This window comes from Crocodylus siamensis, chromosome 1, assembly GCF_052110815.1.
Source record: "Crocodylus siamensis isolate JL-2025a chromosome 1, ASM5211081v1, whole genome shotgun sequence".
In the NCBI taxonomy this organism is placed as follows: Eukaryota; Metazoa; Chordata; order Crocodylia; family Crocodylidae; genus Crocodylus; species Crocodylus siamensis.
In genome coordinates, this window is record NC_143395.1 from 16,953,750 (window position 1) to 16,970,953 (window position 17,204).

At 44.6% G+C, this 17,204-nt stretch overlaps 1 protein-coding gene across 1 annotated transcript; it reads left to right on the top strand.

Moving 5' to 3' along the window:
• The first annotated feature begins 6,552 nt into the window (after positions 1 to 6,552).
• Positions 6,553 to 13,934, top strand: RDH14 (retinol dehydrogenase 14). Its single transcript, XM_090031802.1, has 2 exons — positions 6,553 to 7,470; positions 12,115 to 13,934. Exons 1-2 carry the CDS (start codon positions 7,096 to 7,098, stop codon positions 12,730 to 12,732), a joined length of 993 nt encoding a protein of 330 aa, XP_089887928.1. The 5' UTR covers positions 6,553 to 7,095; the 3' UTR covers positions 12,733 to 13,934.
• Positions 13,935 to 17,204: the final 3,270 nt, after the last annotated feature.

The following is a 17,204-nucleotide window of genomic DNA, read 5'->3' on the forward strand; positions in this document are numbered from 1 at the left end:
TATAGTGTTAACACAAATCCTATTTCATCCTGCTAGATTCCTTTTAGCTCACCTGACAATAATTCTAAATGCAATTTGAAAAAGACCCAGTTCAAATCTCATAGCACCTTTGAGCCAAAAGTTTGAAAAGTAGCCTTTAAATTTTTGTTTCAGTTTAGGCTTTTTTGTGATTGTTCCTCTGATCTTAGGTGTCCTTTATGAGTCACCCAAGGCTTATCTCATGTGTCACTAAGCTGATGCTGTTACTGCACAGTGATTTAGTACTTTCAAAAGTACTTCCAAATTTTCTCCTTTTAGAAGTACTAAATCATGGTGCAGTAAGAACCCATGCTGTGCTGTATGTGTACCACACCATCATTTTTAGCAGCCACTTTGCTGTAGCACCACTCTCTAATGGGGAAAAATGTCGCTACGGCAACACAGTATTGGTCACATGTAGACGTCTGCGGATGCTGTGTCGCTGTAGCATGTTGCTACAGAGATGTAGCGTCATGTATAGCGTGCTCTCAGTGTCTGATTTTAGGGAGTGGTGAATGTGCACTATTCATTAGAGATCAACAGGGAAGTAGGGTGCTTCATACTACTGAAAAATCTGGCTTATTGTATGTCAAACTGAGTGCTGAGAAAAATAAGAATAAGGAATTGGAGAGTTTTTTTTAAAAATAGTAAACGGATCCACTGAATGTAAAACATGCTGGTTAAGCTCTCTACGGTGTCTAGCTATCAGTTGGCAAGTGCTATGTGTACAGTTTAATAGACGAAAATACCTTGAATTGTTTTTTAAATACTTCTCTGATTAAATATGTGCATATCCCAAATATTTGTTTGACACTTTCTGCAACTGGAAGGCAGATTTGTCCCCATTATGTATTGCCAATTACCATATATATTTTGGAGGGCTGTGCAGTAGTATAACTTTAAAGCATATTTTTAAACTCTGCTTTGGGATTTAGATGTAAATTCTCAAGAACATCAATAACATCAATGTAATCATTTGAAAATTTAAGGCACGTAATGATCTACCTTTAAGACCTGAGACTTGAAAATAAAAATAAGTTTCATTTCTGCCAGACTGCAATGGTTGTAATTCCAGGTTATAAAATTGCAGGTTACTTTGAGCTTGGATATTGAGCTAAGTAGTAAATCAACTGTCTTGGGAGCCATTAATGACCTAGATATGCTGAATCCTTCTGGAAAGTTTCAATTTCGGAAAACAATGATTGCTGTTCAAAGGCTATCTTTCTCACTTTGAGAAGGTGAGAAATATGGTAATGTGGTACAGGGAAGAAATAATATGGGGCAAAGTTTTTAATAAAATGCCTGTACCAGATCTGCTGCATCAAACTCTTATGTGCAGAGGCAGTCCTTGAATTAATTTAGGCTTCTGGATGGCTATACTCTTTTTGCTTGTTAATGCAACATACAATTTGGTTTGTGTGCTCTGACTATGGTTTGGGGATACATTTAGGCAGTCTTCTAGACCAGAGGTGCCCAACCTCTGGCTTACGGGCCAAATGCGGCTTATGGAACCTTAAAATCTGGCCTGCAGCAATCCCCTCAAGTCAGGCAATATGGTGGCAGGGAACAGGGGCACTTCATACTGCCTCTCCTCCCCACTGTCAAAATCCTAAACCCTACATGGCAGATCGGAGCCACTCCCCGTCCCCTCCGCCCCAGCCAGGTTGGAGCTGAGCCATGCCCCTTCCCCTACTGGGCTGGAGCAGAATCATGCCTCACCCCCTTCCTCCAACCCCTGGGGCCAAGCCAAGCCCCCTTTCCCCGCATGGCTGGATTTGGGCTTGGTCATGCTCCCTCTGCCCACCAACGGTTTGGGGCTGGGCCAGGCCTCCTCCCCTCATGTGGCTGGACTGGGGCCAGGCTGCTTCCCTTCCCACTCTGTACAGCTGGATGGGGCCCTGCAGTCCCCATCTGGGCACTGGATTGGGACCATTAGCCAGTTCCAGCCTGTGCAAAAGGTTGAGCACCACTGTTCTAGGCAAGGATCTATTCTGCACTAGAGTGGATCTTGGAATGAAATCTAAAATGCTTATCCATAAGTCTCAGATATGCATGCACATGGACACACCCACACCTTCCCTCTGACAGTCTCAAAAAGTAGAGAATTGGATTATTACTTCCACTATTACTACTTTATTCTGAAGTTCTTGAGAGGCGCTCAAATACTATGGTGATGAGATGTACTGAGATAGAGTATAGATTCATAGATGCTAGGGTCAGAAGGGACCTCAACAGGTCATGGAGTCTGACCCCCTGCCTAGGCCAGAAAGAGCGCTGGGGTCAGGTGACCCCAGCCAGATGCCTATCCAGCCTTCTCTTAAAGCCCCTCAAGGCAGGGGAGAGCACCACCTCCCTTGGAAGCCCATTCCAAATTTTGTTCACCCTTACCATGAAGAAGTTTTTCCTGCTATCTAGCCTAAATCGGCTCTCTGTCAGTTTGTGACCATTGTTCCTTGTTACCCCAACAGAGCATCTCCAAGTCCTTGCTGCGTCCCCCTAATGAATTTGTAGGCAGCCACAAGATCACCCCTCAGCCTTCTCTTGAGGAGGCTGAAGAGGGCCAAGTCCCTCTGTCTCTCCTTATACGGCTTGTCGTGTAAGCCCCATACCATATGAGTGGCCCTCCTCTGGATCCTCTTGAGCCTATCAACATCCTTCTTGAAGTACAGCGCCCCAAACTGGACACAGTACTCCAACCGTGGTCTGACAAATGCCATATAGAGGGGAAGTATCACCTCCTTGGATCTATTTGTCCTGCATCTGGTGATGTATGATAAAGTGCAGTTAGCTTTGTTGATGATTTCATCACAGTTGCGAAAAGATCCTTGTCTTTTTGTGTGAGGATGCATTTTTTGTTTTCATCTGTGAGTGAGGAAGAAGACATTTGAGTTATTTCCATCTTTTTTCCTTGTTAAAGGAAAGAAAAATAGATGCTTTGGAATATTTTAGCATCCTTATCTCTGTTGTCAAGCAGGCTTGTCTAGTATTCTTTTATCGTTTGCTATCTTTGATAATGTTTTGAGTGTCTGTACAAGCTGTTTGCTACAAATTGTGTTTGGTGAATTGTAGGGTGCCACTGACCCTTGCTGAAGACACCAGTTGGATCTGAAGCCTGTTGGCACCCCATAGGCTTAAGTTTACCCGTGGTCAGCTGTAATATGTAGCAGCTGTCTTCTGTACCCTGAGATATAGGGTGCTGGTAAAACACTCTAAAATCCTCAGATATGAGTTGGAATAATTATAAGATGGTATTATGTTTTGGGCTTTTTCCTATCATTTAGGCTACCACTGTAATGTCCTTGTTGTAAGAATTTAGTATGCCTTGTGATGCTACCTGACTAGGCTCAGCTGTTCTTATCTGATTTTTCTGTCTGTCATGTGACTGTTATAAATTGATGGATAAATTTGTTTTTTCCTGGACTAAGATTTTAAAAATTGTTTAGTGACTTTGGATGCCTATCTTGAGACCCCTAAAATAGCTTTTGTTTTTATAGTGAGTGAATATTTAGCACTTTCTAAAATCTTACCCTTTAAAGATTTTCCAGTTGGATATCCAAAGAGATTAGTCTTGGCTGCAAGTAATTTTACTGTAGAAATAGAATGCAATAGTTTAAAGGAAGATATGAGGGGATTGGTCATGACTTCACCAATTACATCTCTGCTAGATCCTTAGGCAATTAATGAGTCAATTTTCAAGAATAAAGTTTTGCCCATTGACTTCCATCACATACAGTCATGATGAACCTAGTACAGAACAAAATCCTATGATCTCGTTATCCCTTGAGAAATGTGATGGACTTGGTAACTTAAGAATTAAGGAAGATAGTAACATAAGCATAAAAGAGCAGGTCCCATATCATGCAGTTATTAAATTAAATCATCAACAGTGGATTTAATCAATTATAACTGCAATGTATCCCCTTCTGAAATCTTAGTGGGATGGAGTTTTCTCTATGTATATTAAATTATTTCATGTTTGAAGGATCTGAAAGCTTTGAATAGTTTTCTGGACAAAGTTTATTCTATTTTTAAGTAGATAATTAAAAGTCATCCAACATTAAGTATTTGCAGAGATGCTTCAACAACACTGATTTTGAGGTTTGCAGCCATTAGGGGTGCACCAATAGAGATTTTGGGGGCCGATACTGATGGCTGATTTTTAAGGAGGCATTTTGGCTGACACCGATCTGATTTCCGATACCAGCCTGGCAGCTTGAAAAGCTGAGTGCAGCTGGTAAGTCTGTTGTGGTGGAAGGGGAGATGGGAGGGAAGAGGTGTGGTGGGGGCAGATCAAAACCCCTGTGGTGAGGGAGGAGTGGGACTGGGGCTGGGGCAAGCACTGCCCAGCTGGGGCAGGGCAGGGGACAGAGCCATGGCTTGTCTGGGGGGCACGAGGAGCAGCGGGGGTGGCTCCTGCTGCTGCGCACACCCCAGGAGGGCACAGGGGGACGTATATCCCCTGGATCTGCATGAGGCATGGGCGGGCTACAGCTGTAGTCTGGGGTCGGGGCTGCACCAAACTCATCCCAGCGGGGGCTGGACCAGGCTTCACTGAGGGCAGGAAGCGGCAGTGCTGGTTGGGGGCTACAGGTGGGGGGCTGCAGCCACCCCAAAATTTGCCATAGTCCCCCCATAAGCCCCCTCCCCCCAGCGCTGCTGCTGGCCACCCCACGCACAGCCCTGGCCCAACCCTGGCCCCCCACATGCCAGGAAGAGCCTGGTACAGCCCCAGCCCCAGCCTGCAGCTGCAGCCCACCCCACCCTGTGCAGATCCGGAGGCATACGCCCCCCTCCCCCCCCCGTCCTCTGTGGGTGCACACAGCGACGGGACCCCCCCTTCTCTCTCCCCACCCTGCCGCGACTGGGCAGCCCCAGCCCTACTCCCGCCGTCACCATGGGTGGTGTTGATTGACCCCCCCTTCCCTCCCCTTTCCCCTTCCACCACAACAAACTTACCGGCTGCACCCAGCTCTCCATGCTGCCAGGCTGTGCTCCTCACCACCTATGTGCTGTGCTGAGGCTGCATGCATGCACGGGCATTTATCAGCCAAATTATGAGCCACATCAGGCCAATTTCTGATACAACCAATTTTCTTTATGTCGGTGTTGGTCTAGTGGCCATCATAGATTCACCCAAGGGTATATAGCATTTTTGTTTTCATAATATTAATCTTCATGCTTTGTCTTTAGATTGGGCAACAGGATTTATGAAGAAACCTAAAGCAAAGAACATGAATGCTACCTGTGAATAAGAAAGAAAACCGTTTGAAGCTTTCACTGTTTAAGAGTGGCTTATAAATATCAGAATCCACATTCATATGTGCATTTGCTATCTATGTATGAATTCCACATAGTAATTTGACTGAAAACTGGTCCTTAATAAATTTTTTTACAAATGAATTCAAGTTTCCAATGTGTCATAAAAAGATTCAATCAATGCCATAGCTTTGATCTGTGTAAAGGAAGAATGCATTTTCTTTGTTATCAATCAAGGGTTTGTGGTCAAAACGTCTCGGTCAGATCTGCCACACAGGCTTGTTTAACACGTTGATAGAAAGCCTACGAGAAAAATGGTTATACTTTGAGGAAAGAACCTTGAAATGATCTTTAGGCAAAATTCTTCTGTTTTTTTATTAAACCACCATACTGGCATGCTGGTTGAGAAGCCCATTTTCAGATGAGATGTCAAACGGAGGTCTTGGCCACCTTCTATGAAAGGTGTTGCTACATTATGTAATTCATACAGTTTAAAGGCTCAATCCAAAACAAGCTAATCGGCACCACAAAATTGTGTTCCAAAGCCTAATTTTTAGTTATGTGGGCCCAAAGTGGAACCAAAAACCCTGTACTAGGCACCTAGATTCCCTGTGCCATGCATGCGAGGAGTTTGGCACTTTAGTAGAGGATCTGAAACAAGTATGCTAAGCGGGGAGCATCCTAGAGCTCAACTAGTGAGGCAATGTTGAGGATGTGTGCCTGCAGGACCATTAGGACTGAATCCTGGAAAGCCTTGAGTATGAAAAAAGGAACTCGATGCTAGCACACACACGCGCGCGTGCATGCACACACACACACACACACACACAAGGAACTCAGTACTAGCAGTAGTCCAATGTTGTGGCAAAGAGGACCTAAGGTGATCCTTGGACACAGAGGTACAATTTTACTTCCATATCCATTGTGAGCATGACAGTCAAATGAATACTGCTTTCTACTTGTATGTCTGGTCTGCATTTTCAAACGATCAGGAAAGATTGAAGAGGCTGCAGAAAAGAACCACAGAAACAATTCAAGGGTCAAAATCCTGTTACTTAAAGCAGTGATTCCCAATGTGTTGGACGTGCACCACCAGCGGTACGCAGACAACCTGTCAGCGGTACGCATTAACAGATTTATTATAATTACATGACAAAAATTTGCCAGTGGTACTTAACGTTGTATCATTTTAAATTAGTGGTGTGCAATCTGCCAGACTTTGGGAACCGCTGACTTAAAGAACTCCAGTCTCTGCAGCTGGTTGGGAGGTGAGTTTCATACTGGGTCCAGGTTCCTCCCCCAGGAGAAAATCCTGGGTATTGAACAGTTCTCACAAGGAGAAAAGAACAATGAGCATCAATGGTTGGATACTGAAGTGACAAAAATTCAGTGAGAACTGAGATTGGGATTGATATATTTATTTGTAGCTGAGTTTGCGATTTACAGTGATGAATCATGTGACTCAATCACGCACGCGCACAGCACCCGCCCCTCCTTAGAGGGCGCATGCACACATCTGCCCCCCTTCACCTGGAAACGCATGCGCACAGATGCCTCCCCTCCGGGGGGAGGTGCGTGCACACACTTGCCTCACTGCAGCAGGGCGCGCATGCGCACAGCTGCCTCCCTGCTTCAAAGACCTCATGCCTCCACTCCACACCGCCCCGGTGCTGACACCTATAAGCCCCACAATGCAAAGCGCCGAAACGGGCCGACTACCATCTTACCCTTGCGTTCGTTCACTCAGCCACCGGGCGTGGGTGTGAGCCATCCCGCGTGGGCGCCTGGTCGGCCCGGGCCGCGCTCTCCCGGCGCGCGGCCATGGCGGTGGCGGCGGCGCTGGGCGCGGGGCTGGGCGCGGCGCTGGCGCTGCTGGCCTGGCGCTACCTACGAGGCACAGCGGCGGCGGCGGCGGCGGCAGGGGGCGGCGACGGCGACATGCGGGGCAAGACGGTGATCATCACGGGCGCCAACAGCGGGCTGGGCCGGGCCACGGCGGCCGAGCTGCTGCGGCGCCGCGCGCGGGTCATCATGGGCTGCCGCGACCGCGCCCGGGCCGAGAGCGCCGCCCGCGACATCCTCGCCGAGCTGGGCCCCTGCGCCGGCGGCTCTGCCCACGACGGCGACCTGCTGGTGCGGGAGCTCGACCTGGCCTCGCTGCGCTCCGTGCGCCGCTTCTGCCACCGGGTGCTGCAGGTATCACGTGTGTGTGACGTGTGTGTGTGCGTGCGTGTCAGTGCTGTGTGTCCCGCTGTACCACTTCGGGAGCGTAGAGCCACCAATAAGTGTAGACTCGTGGCGCGGTACAAGTTACGTTCCTGGAAAAGGTGCTGTACATCGAAACGGTGTAAGTTGAATCTGATTTTCCTGTAGGAACAGTGTTATAATAGGGGTTTACGTTCCTGACCGAGGGCCTGATGCCCAACTTGTTATAGAAATGACTGCGAACACCCTATTTAAACCAACAGTTTGATCAACTATAAATGATATACGCTGTACGGTACAAAACTTTCTAAAGTGTACCGTATATAAATTGATTAAACAAGGCAATAAGTAACTAATCACACACAATTTTATGTAATCAGAAGGTGAAGGAACACCTTCATCGCGGTCATGGAATTCAGAAGGGCTTCTTTGAGGAGATTTTGGGGAGATGTAGGGCCACTTGATGGCTTTTTGAGAAACTGATCCAGGGATGTTTGTTTTGCTGCCCCCTTTTTCTCGTGAATTTCCCTGTAGTACCCTAAGTGTGAGGATCCAGCGCCATCAGTAATAACATGGATGTAAATGGTGGAGCGCCGCAAGTGCAAATCGCCATAAGTCGAAATGCCGTAAGTCAGGGACTGCCTGTAAATGTAGAGCAGCTACCCCCGCACAGTAATGTCCCCAGGGATGAAGTGTGGAATGACGCAATAAATGTAAACCTGCCTCCAGTACACAGTAACGACCCCAGGGTTAACTGGCTAATAGTGCAAGAAATGTAGACCTGTCACTTGTGCACAGTAATAGCCCCAGGGTTAATGGGTGAATGGTGTGATAAATGTAGACCTGCTGCCAGTGCACAGTAGTGACCCCAGGGTCAACTGGAGAATGGTGCAAGAAATGTAGACTGGCTGCCTACACACAACAATGAACGTATCCCAGTCACGCAGTAACCTTCCGTTTGGGAACACCAAGAGGGAACATGCTTTGCCTCACAACCCTGAGCACTGGTCTGCAGATTCACAGATTCAGACTATTTCTCTCTCTCTCTCCCTCTCATGCTAGACAGTCTCTTCTTTCTCACATGCTTAGCCATTACAGAGCTTGCATGCACCAGACCTTTTTATAGTCAAGGTGTTGAACCACTCAGGGAGATACGTCTATTCTGAGTAAATACTCAGGCTATTAGGTAAATCCACGCTGCCCCTCCTGCCTTGTGGATCCTTAGCTTCACTTTCTCTGGGCTTCCCAACAGAAAGCAGAAGCTAAGTTGTCCATCCCGGTATCAGGGTCAGGGTGATACTTTATTACAAGCTTATGATTCCTGTGGCTCTAGGAATATCACGCAGAGAAGAACTATGTCCAGGTTATCTCTAAGAGCTCACCCCGTTAGCACCCAGGACAGCAGCAGAATCGACACACCTCATGGATCAGACCCTTTCTGGAGCAGAAACCCTCTCCTACTCCAACACACAAGCTAAACTCAGACTCTTACATCTCAGAATCACCCCATCTTGCTCATCCAATCACTTCATGCTCCAGCCTGTTCATCATTAAGTTTTGTATCGAGCCTATGCTCGGACCATATACCATCCAGTCAAATTTTTACTTGCCTCTTGCAGTGTGCAACAGTTCCCATCATCAAACTTTGTATCAAACACTTGCTCAGACCATGTCCAGTCCAGCCAAATGCCTGTGCACATGCTACCACACCTTTGCACATAGCCCCACACCATGTACTCAGCACTCAACAGGTAGATCCTAGCCACTACTCATGCTCCACAGCAAAATTAGGTTCCTTACATCAGCGAAGGTGAAGAGTTCAGTCTTGTTAGCAAGGTTCCCTCTAAGGTGCATGCATGCACGGCCGCACACAAGTAAAAGTCTGGCCACACACCAGCTACACTGAAAGGGGGAGGTGGGACCGAATCAGCGCGCTCACAGACTGAAGCAGCAGGCTCACTGACTGCTACTCCTTGGAGGGAACATTGCTTGCTATAATAATCTTAATTGAATTGACTACTGCACATGTTCACTACAAGATTTTCCTCACTCAAACAGCAACTATAACTTGGTCAGGGTAGCTGTCCAGTGGATAAAAAATGCCTCTCATCAGGGTGAGCCAGTGTTCCTGTCGGGACTCAAAACTGGAGGTATGTGCCCCTCTGCTCGGGGTCAGACCTTTTATATTTGGAATCGGGAAGGAATTTTACCTCCTGGTCGGATTAGCAGGACTGTGGTGGGGTTTGCCTTCCTCTATAGGAGGGGGGTTGGCCTCTACCTAGGATCTCTTGAGCATATATTAACCTTTTACAGAAGCCAGCCAATGGCTGCCATGGGTTTCCCTGCTTTACCTGTGGCAGGTTATGTCTTGTGTTGGGTTAGAGTTGACAGTAGTTTTACAAAGAGTTTATATTATGGATTGTATAGGTCCTGATGTGAATTCTCTGGTAATTGAACACATCCAAGTCAATAAGGCTTCTAAGATGTGCACACACATCTCATGAACTCCTCCGTCACACAAGAGGATCCTTGTGAAGTATGGGCAGATTGATTGTTCCTAAACCAGAAGTAGTAGTTGCGCAAAAGAAAAAGATACCCCAAAAGAAGCTGAAGAAGAAGAAATTTACAGTTTGAGAGTAAATCTGACATAACACATGCACATAAATAAAAAGAGAAGTTGGGGCAGGGCAGGTTAAGGTGTTATGTCTTGTGTTGTGTCAGGATGGACTGTGTAGTTATAATAAATTAGGCAGTAGAGTTGTGTAGGATGGTTTGGATAGGAATGATCCCTTCTCAGGCAGCGGGCTGGACTAGATGACCTCAGGAGGTCCCTTCAAGTCCTACTTCTCTATGATTCTGCGTAATCAGGTCTGTGGGTACTCGATGTCACTTCTGTTGGCTGGCTACAGCTCTGTCCAGAGCCTAATCGGTGGACTGAGGGAGCGAGCACATCAGGAACATGTTTACCAAACATCTTTTATTTCCTGTTTTTTTAATCTGATGTGCTGCAAATCTTGCAAACCTCATGTGGAAGGTACTCGTTTAGGGAGATCATCAGAGAAAGCTTTGCTTGGCATCTGAAGGACACAGTGCCCCAAAAGAGAGAGAAATATGTGTTCTGAAATGCAGAAAAGTAGAAAATAAACGCCCACTAGAAGTGCCACCCTACAAGAGACCTGACCCAAAAGGTTTCTCTTTTTGTCAAACAAGAGAAATAAAAAGTGAAAACAAGGAGAAAAATGCCCTAATCTTATCATTGGGTTGGACTGGATAGACACTTAAGCCCAGATGATTCTCTACCAAATTTCAGTGGCTCTCTGTGGAGGGCTTAAATATCTTCCTAAACTAACTGCAACCTGAAAACCAACTGCAAAATCAGGACTTCTGATTATTCAGAGAAAACCATGTCTGAACATATCTGTACAAAGGCAGCAGTTGAAAAAAACACAATTTCCCTCTGTTGACTAAAGTCAATTTAAGTGATATCATTTCCTGAATGACACTATAATGGGTGACATATGGTGGGGTGTGGCAGGGGAAGGTGGTGCTGATGTTGATTGTATACCTTGTGTTATCTCCAAAATGGCCAGAATGATGGAGGGAGCAAAATGATTAAAATGGGTGGTTCTTGGAAACCGTTTTAGGGTTTCAATGCATGTGAACTCAGATTGTTTCTATCCTTTGCTGAACTTGTGATTCTTTTTCTTTGAAGTTCTCTCTAAGGGAGAGGGAGGATCCCAGAAAGACAGGATGGGGGTGAGCTCCCCTTTCCTGGCTTGCTTTCATTGCTGGGCTTGAGATACCAGAATTCAAAACTGACATCCATTTTTTTTTTTTCTTTTTAAGCTCCCTGTACAAAGAGAAATCTGGCGTTGTAAATAGAGGGGTTTAGAAAGCTGTCGAAACTGTTTACAACAAAACACAGAGACATGGAAGCAAGTTCCAGAAGCTGAAAAGAATAGAAGTTTCAGCTTTTTTGAAAAGCTGTCAGTATTTCTGTCTGCAGCACCTGTTTACAATATCCTCCAGTCAGATTAATCTAGGATTTTAAAAGTCAGAAGTACAAAAACAGCCTTTGTAAGGGATATTTTAGTTCTTGCAAAAGAAGTACTCTAGTCTGTTGTTATAGGAAACCTTTTAAGTGGGCTTCTGTATTTGTATAGTGTTTGTTTGGCACATTGGGATTCTGATTCATAACTGGGGTTTCTAGGAGCCTACTGCATTATAAGTAAATCCAAAAACTTATAAATATATTGTTGTTTAAGCTTTAATGCTACTTCTGGGTTATATCCTACTTGCTTATTTGAAAGTGTTTCCTAAAAACCAGTTTTTTGCAGGAAAAACTTCTGGAAAGTCAGTTGATCCTGTGTTTTTCATTTTCAAAGCAAATGCAATTCCTCCATTATATTTGTATCCAATAGTTTCCTGTTGACAATAGAGTAGAAATGTGCAATTTACTTTATTCCTTCCCCCCACCCCAAAAAAATCTCATTAAAGTAACTATGAATCAGAAAATTTCATTCTAGAAGTTCAAAAATTGCTCTGTTCCTTTGTAAGAAGATCACTAAATTAATTTTTAAAAGCATGTTGCAGCATGGCTTGATAATCTGAACGATTGTTTTTCCTCTTTTAAAGGAAGAGCCAAGACTGGATGTTCTAATCAATAACGCGGGAATATTCCAATGTCCGTACACGAAGACAGAAGATGGTTTTGAGATGCAATTTGGTGTTAATCACCTGGGTCATTTCTTGCTCACCAACCTCCTCCTTGGCCTTCTCAAAAGTTCTGCCCCAAGCAGGGTTGTGGTTGTTTCTTCCAAGCTTTACAAATACGGAGAGATAAACTTTGACGATTTGAACAGCGAAATGAATTACAATAAAAGTTTTTGCTACTCTCGGAGTAAGCTGGCTAATATACTGTTCACCAAGGAGCTAGCCCGCCGATTGGAAGGCACAGGAGTCACAGTAAATGCACTTCACCCTGGTATTTGCAGAACCAATCTGGGTAGGCACGTGAATGTTCCTTTGTTGGCCAAGCCTCTGCTCAGTTTTGTGTCATGGGCTTTCTTCAAAACCCCATTGGAAGGAGCCCAGACTTCCATTTATTTAGCTTCCTCTCCTGATGTAGAAAGTGTATCAGGGAAATATTTTGGTAACTGCAAAGAGGAGGAGTTGCTGCCTAAAGCCACAGATGACTTGGTTGCAAGGAAACTATGGGATATCAGTGAAGTGATGGTTGGACTATTAAAATAAGTAATTAGGGGGCAGGTAGTTACAGAATGGAATGCATATCACTGAAATCTTACAGCCTTGATGCTTCCTGCAGCAATATATTCCCCCTTTCAGTGGTGTGCAATAAAAATTACTTTCAAATCTGTAAGTATAGTTAATATGAATAATGTATACAGAAGCTCTATTTTAAGATAGAGAATATTATTTTGAAGGTATCTATTCAAAAGAAATACAGAGCTAGAGTCTGAGATTTTGAATATATTTCTTCATTAAATCTCTTCTGTATTTAACTTATACTGTACATAACAATAATACAAAAACCTTTCCTGTGTGATATATACACAGGGGAGAACTGATTGTATATGCTTATTGTGATAGACTACTTGAAATCAAAATTGACAATGCAGGATGTGGCTTTTGCTATTTTTTGTGTTATGAAATGATAAAAACCCTCTTCTCATATGGAGAACAGTGCTATCTTTTAGCCATTCTGACTGAAAGATTTCACTGGTGAGTTGTTGGCACTCTGCTCTGATACTCTAGGCCACCGAATACTGCTTTATAGCACAAAGATTCCTTTCCAGAACTAAATGCTTCATTGGTTGCCTGAACAAGAACCATGTTGCGTTCAACTTCAGTTCTGGGGCAAAAGTCACAGGTCTCAAAAATACCCTAGTTGGAGTAGTTTTGCACCTGACATTCACTTAATATTGTATTTTTATTATATAATAGGGACAATCTTATTTGGCTTAATTCTGCCTTGTGGTGTTGTGTACATAAGTCCCAATTCTGCAATAAACCATGTGGTGGTAGATGATGCAGCATTGATTTCAGCAGGGCTTTGCACGAGTGAAGTGTGCAGTGAGGTTAATTGTAGGTTTAAGGTCTAAGGTCAGCCTCAGAGGTCTCTGCTTGTAAATATTCTGTGCATACTGTTATTTCATACTCTAAAGAAATGTGGATAAGGCTCAGTCGAATATGGACAATGAGTCTTTTGGCGAAATGCACACTGACTGACGAGGCGATTCAGCAGCACTGATGCGTACACTAAAAATATCATCCAGAAACTTGTGCACGCTGGAAGCTCCATAACTAGCAACTCCTCCTTTGTAGGCCTCTGGAGCCTCTACTATGCAGATGTAAAAGAGTGAACATAGGCCAAAATAAATAAATGGAGATTACATGAAAATGTCTCATTTTTAAAATTAAAAAAGATTCTTGTTGTTTTTGGTGTATTCTTTTTAAATTCTAATTTACTGCTAATTAATGGTAAAATTTAATGAGTATAAATAAAATGCTGATACAAGGTTTTATTTTCTCAAAGAGAAATCTTTTAAAAATCTTGATTCAGACCTACATCTATACATCCATAAATGGATTTGGTTCTGTGCTTGGGCTAACAGCAAGGTGCTTTATATTCCTTCCCCAGGTCACTTAGAGTGTAGATGTTCTAGCCTAGGGGTGGCCAACCTGTGGCATGGGTGCCACAAAATGCTTGGGCAGCCTCCGTGCGTCATGGCCAGCAGGTTGGGGAAAAGACAGGCAGCACAGTAGCCAATATAGGAGGGAGCAGAAAGTGAAGCGTCAGATCAGGCAGGGAGCACAGAGCAGGGAACAGAAAGCTGAGTAGTAGCTTAGGGAAGAGATAGGAGTGACATTTGGAAAGGGTCAGGAGCTAATTTGATATATGCCTGCCAGAAAGTTTGGCCCCCACTGTTCTAGCTCATGTTCACTATCTGTCCAAATTTGCGTCCCTTCCCATTGTGTTCACTTGGTGCCACACTCCTTTTTAGAAACAGGGTGCACTTCCTCTGCACATCAGACACAGTAGAGTCGTGCGTCCGTGAGGCAGACAGCATTCTAGGTCATAAATGAATGGAGGGGAGAACTGATTGTTAAGCTTCTGTCACAATAATGGTTGGTTTGTGTGGCTCACTCCCAGTCCACTGGAGTAGAGGTGATGTGGGATTAAACTGTACTCTGAACATTCAACTCGTATCTGCCTTGAGCTAATGCAAAGGTGCATCCTGTACACAGGATATATAGACATAGAGAACTAACTGGTGTTTGACCTATAAAGTAATATTTTATTGCGTATATACATACCCCCATTGAAGTGCCACCTCCTCTGGAATGCAAGGCATTGACATGCTATTATATACATGTTTTAAAAAGGAATATATTGAGTTCTCCAAAGAGCAAAACCTTTGTTTTTTAAGGTCTTGCCTAAAGGAGCTGACAGTACAATAAATAGAATTTACCTTTATATTTTATTGCTTTACTGCTAACATCTTGAAACCAGTGTGTATGTATTGTAGGAGAGCCCTAGATCCCTGTCAGATCGTAGTGTGGCAAGGACCATGCCACACTAGCCTTGCCCATGTTGTTATGGAAGTACCTGCAGTTCTTTCAGGGACTGAATTACTGGCACATGACACAGGGACATATAGAACAGTAAAGATGTGGAGGTAAGAAGCTATAAGTATCAGATACATCTGGTAGGGTACAATTTCTTGAACAGTTATGCTTTGTAATCTTACAGATTGCTTTATCTTTCAGAACTTAGGAAAGCCCTGTCTATGTTGCATTGCCCAGAGAATAAAGGGCCAGGGCTCAGCCCAGGCACCATGTTGGCCACCTGAATTGGAGGGAGATACACCCAGTTGACCTGCAGCCCCTACAAAGCCAGCAGACTGTGCTAGGGTGGGTGTCCAGGGCAAGCATCTGTGGATCAGCATTGCCCTTCAATTTTGACCAAGTGGGGACAGGGGGTTTTGTTATGTTTTTTTATTCAATTTGAGTTGCATGGAGAGTTTGTTAGGATGAGGAAGAGGACTTGTGGGTTTGATGGGACAGCCCACTGCCCCATGGAGGAGAGAGAGAGAGCAATGGGAGTGAGTCTGCATGGGGAAGAGGGCAATGTGGGAAAAGATTTTTTGCCAGCACAGGCCCCAAATGTTTGGGAAGTTTGCAAAGCATAGCTGCAATGGGTGAGGAAGAGATGATGTCCTTAGTGAGTGCTGGGGAAGCAGGAGTTGGGAGGTAGGGTGGAGGTTTTGGAGCGTCTTTGGGGAGCTTTATGAATTTTATTATAAGTCCTCAGCCTTCTTTGTATAGGGTGGCATATTCATAAATAAACATTTTGAGGAGGCACACGATCACATGAATCCTGATAGTTCAGTCTAGTTATTCTAAACCCTGCTGTATGTAGTTCCTCAACTGCAGGACCATCTTTCCTGCACAGAGCAGTTGCTTAGCTGTTGTTTCTGCCAATGAAATGGCCATTTGTTTGCCTTTTTATTTGTGTCCTATCTCTTCTAGGGGAACATGGCTTATGTACATACTCAAGAAAGGGGGGGGGAGGTTCCTAATAAACTATGTCACCAGCTTGCCTTGACTAAGATGTCCAAACTATCATCTGAAAACTTACAGATTCATAGATGTTAGGATCAGAAGGGACCTCAACAGATTGAGTCTGACTCCCTGCCTGGGCAGGAAAGAGCGCTGGGGTCAGATGACTCTGGCCAGATGCCTATCCAGCCTTCTCTTAAAGACCCCCAAGGTAGGGGAGAGCACCTCCCTTGGAAGCCCATTCCAAATTTTGGCCACCCTTACCGTGAAGAAGTTTTTCCTGATATGTAGCCTAAATCTGCTGTCTGTCAACTTCTTGCAAAAGTGTGCTGATGTCCCTTTTGTACCCAAGTAGGACAGGTACAGTGGCATCTGCAGCACAAGCCCTCTCCAACTGTATCCATATAAACTGTTCAGAGCATTTCAGACCCCATGGCCATTCAGACCTCACTGGTCAGACTGCCAATACTTACTGTTTCTATGATGTGATAATAACTTCAGTTGTTAGCATAATGAAGAAGAGGCCAGGACCCTAGAGTGAAGAGTGTTATACAAATACAAAACAAAAAGAGGTTTTATTGTAACTGAACTAAGCTGGATTTGAATCAAAAGCGGTGTTGGATTCCACAGCTCATAATTGACTCTTAGAACCATTCAATTGCATACAACCGAAAAGCAGGTAAACTTCCTCCCCTGACTAATCCCTGCTCATTATTAAAACTAATGAGGGCACTAAATGCTGCTGAGGGGTAAAAGGAATATAGAGCATAGCAGGAACCAGGGATTCTGGGCTGGGTCCAACACAACTACAAAGATACATTAGGTTCCAGTACAGTACAAATCATAATAGAGGCCTCAGCAGAGACTAACGCCCTGTGGTGACACGTTAAAATAACACGATAAGCAGGGATCCAAGTTTTCTGTGTTCCATGGGAAAACGGAGAAAATACAGATTTCCAACTTTACTTGACAAAAACATGGATTTCCTGTTTTAATGGAGAAACACGCAGCTTTTGCACTTTTGCAGTGAGCTCTCTGCAGGCTGGTAGAGTTCAAGTCTGCTGGGAGCTGGGGGGAGCAGGAGGAAGGTGGTTAGGTAGGGAGCACCATATGTGTGTATGTGCACATGGCTGCCAGGCAGC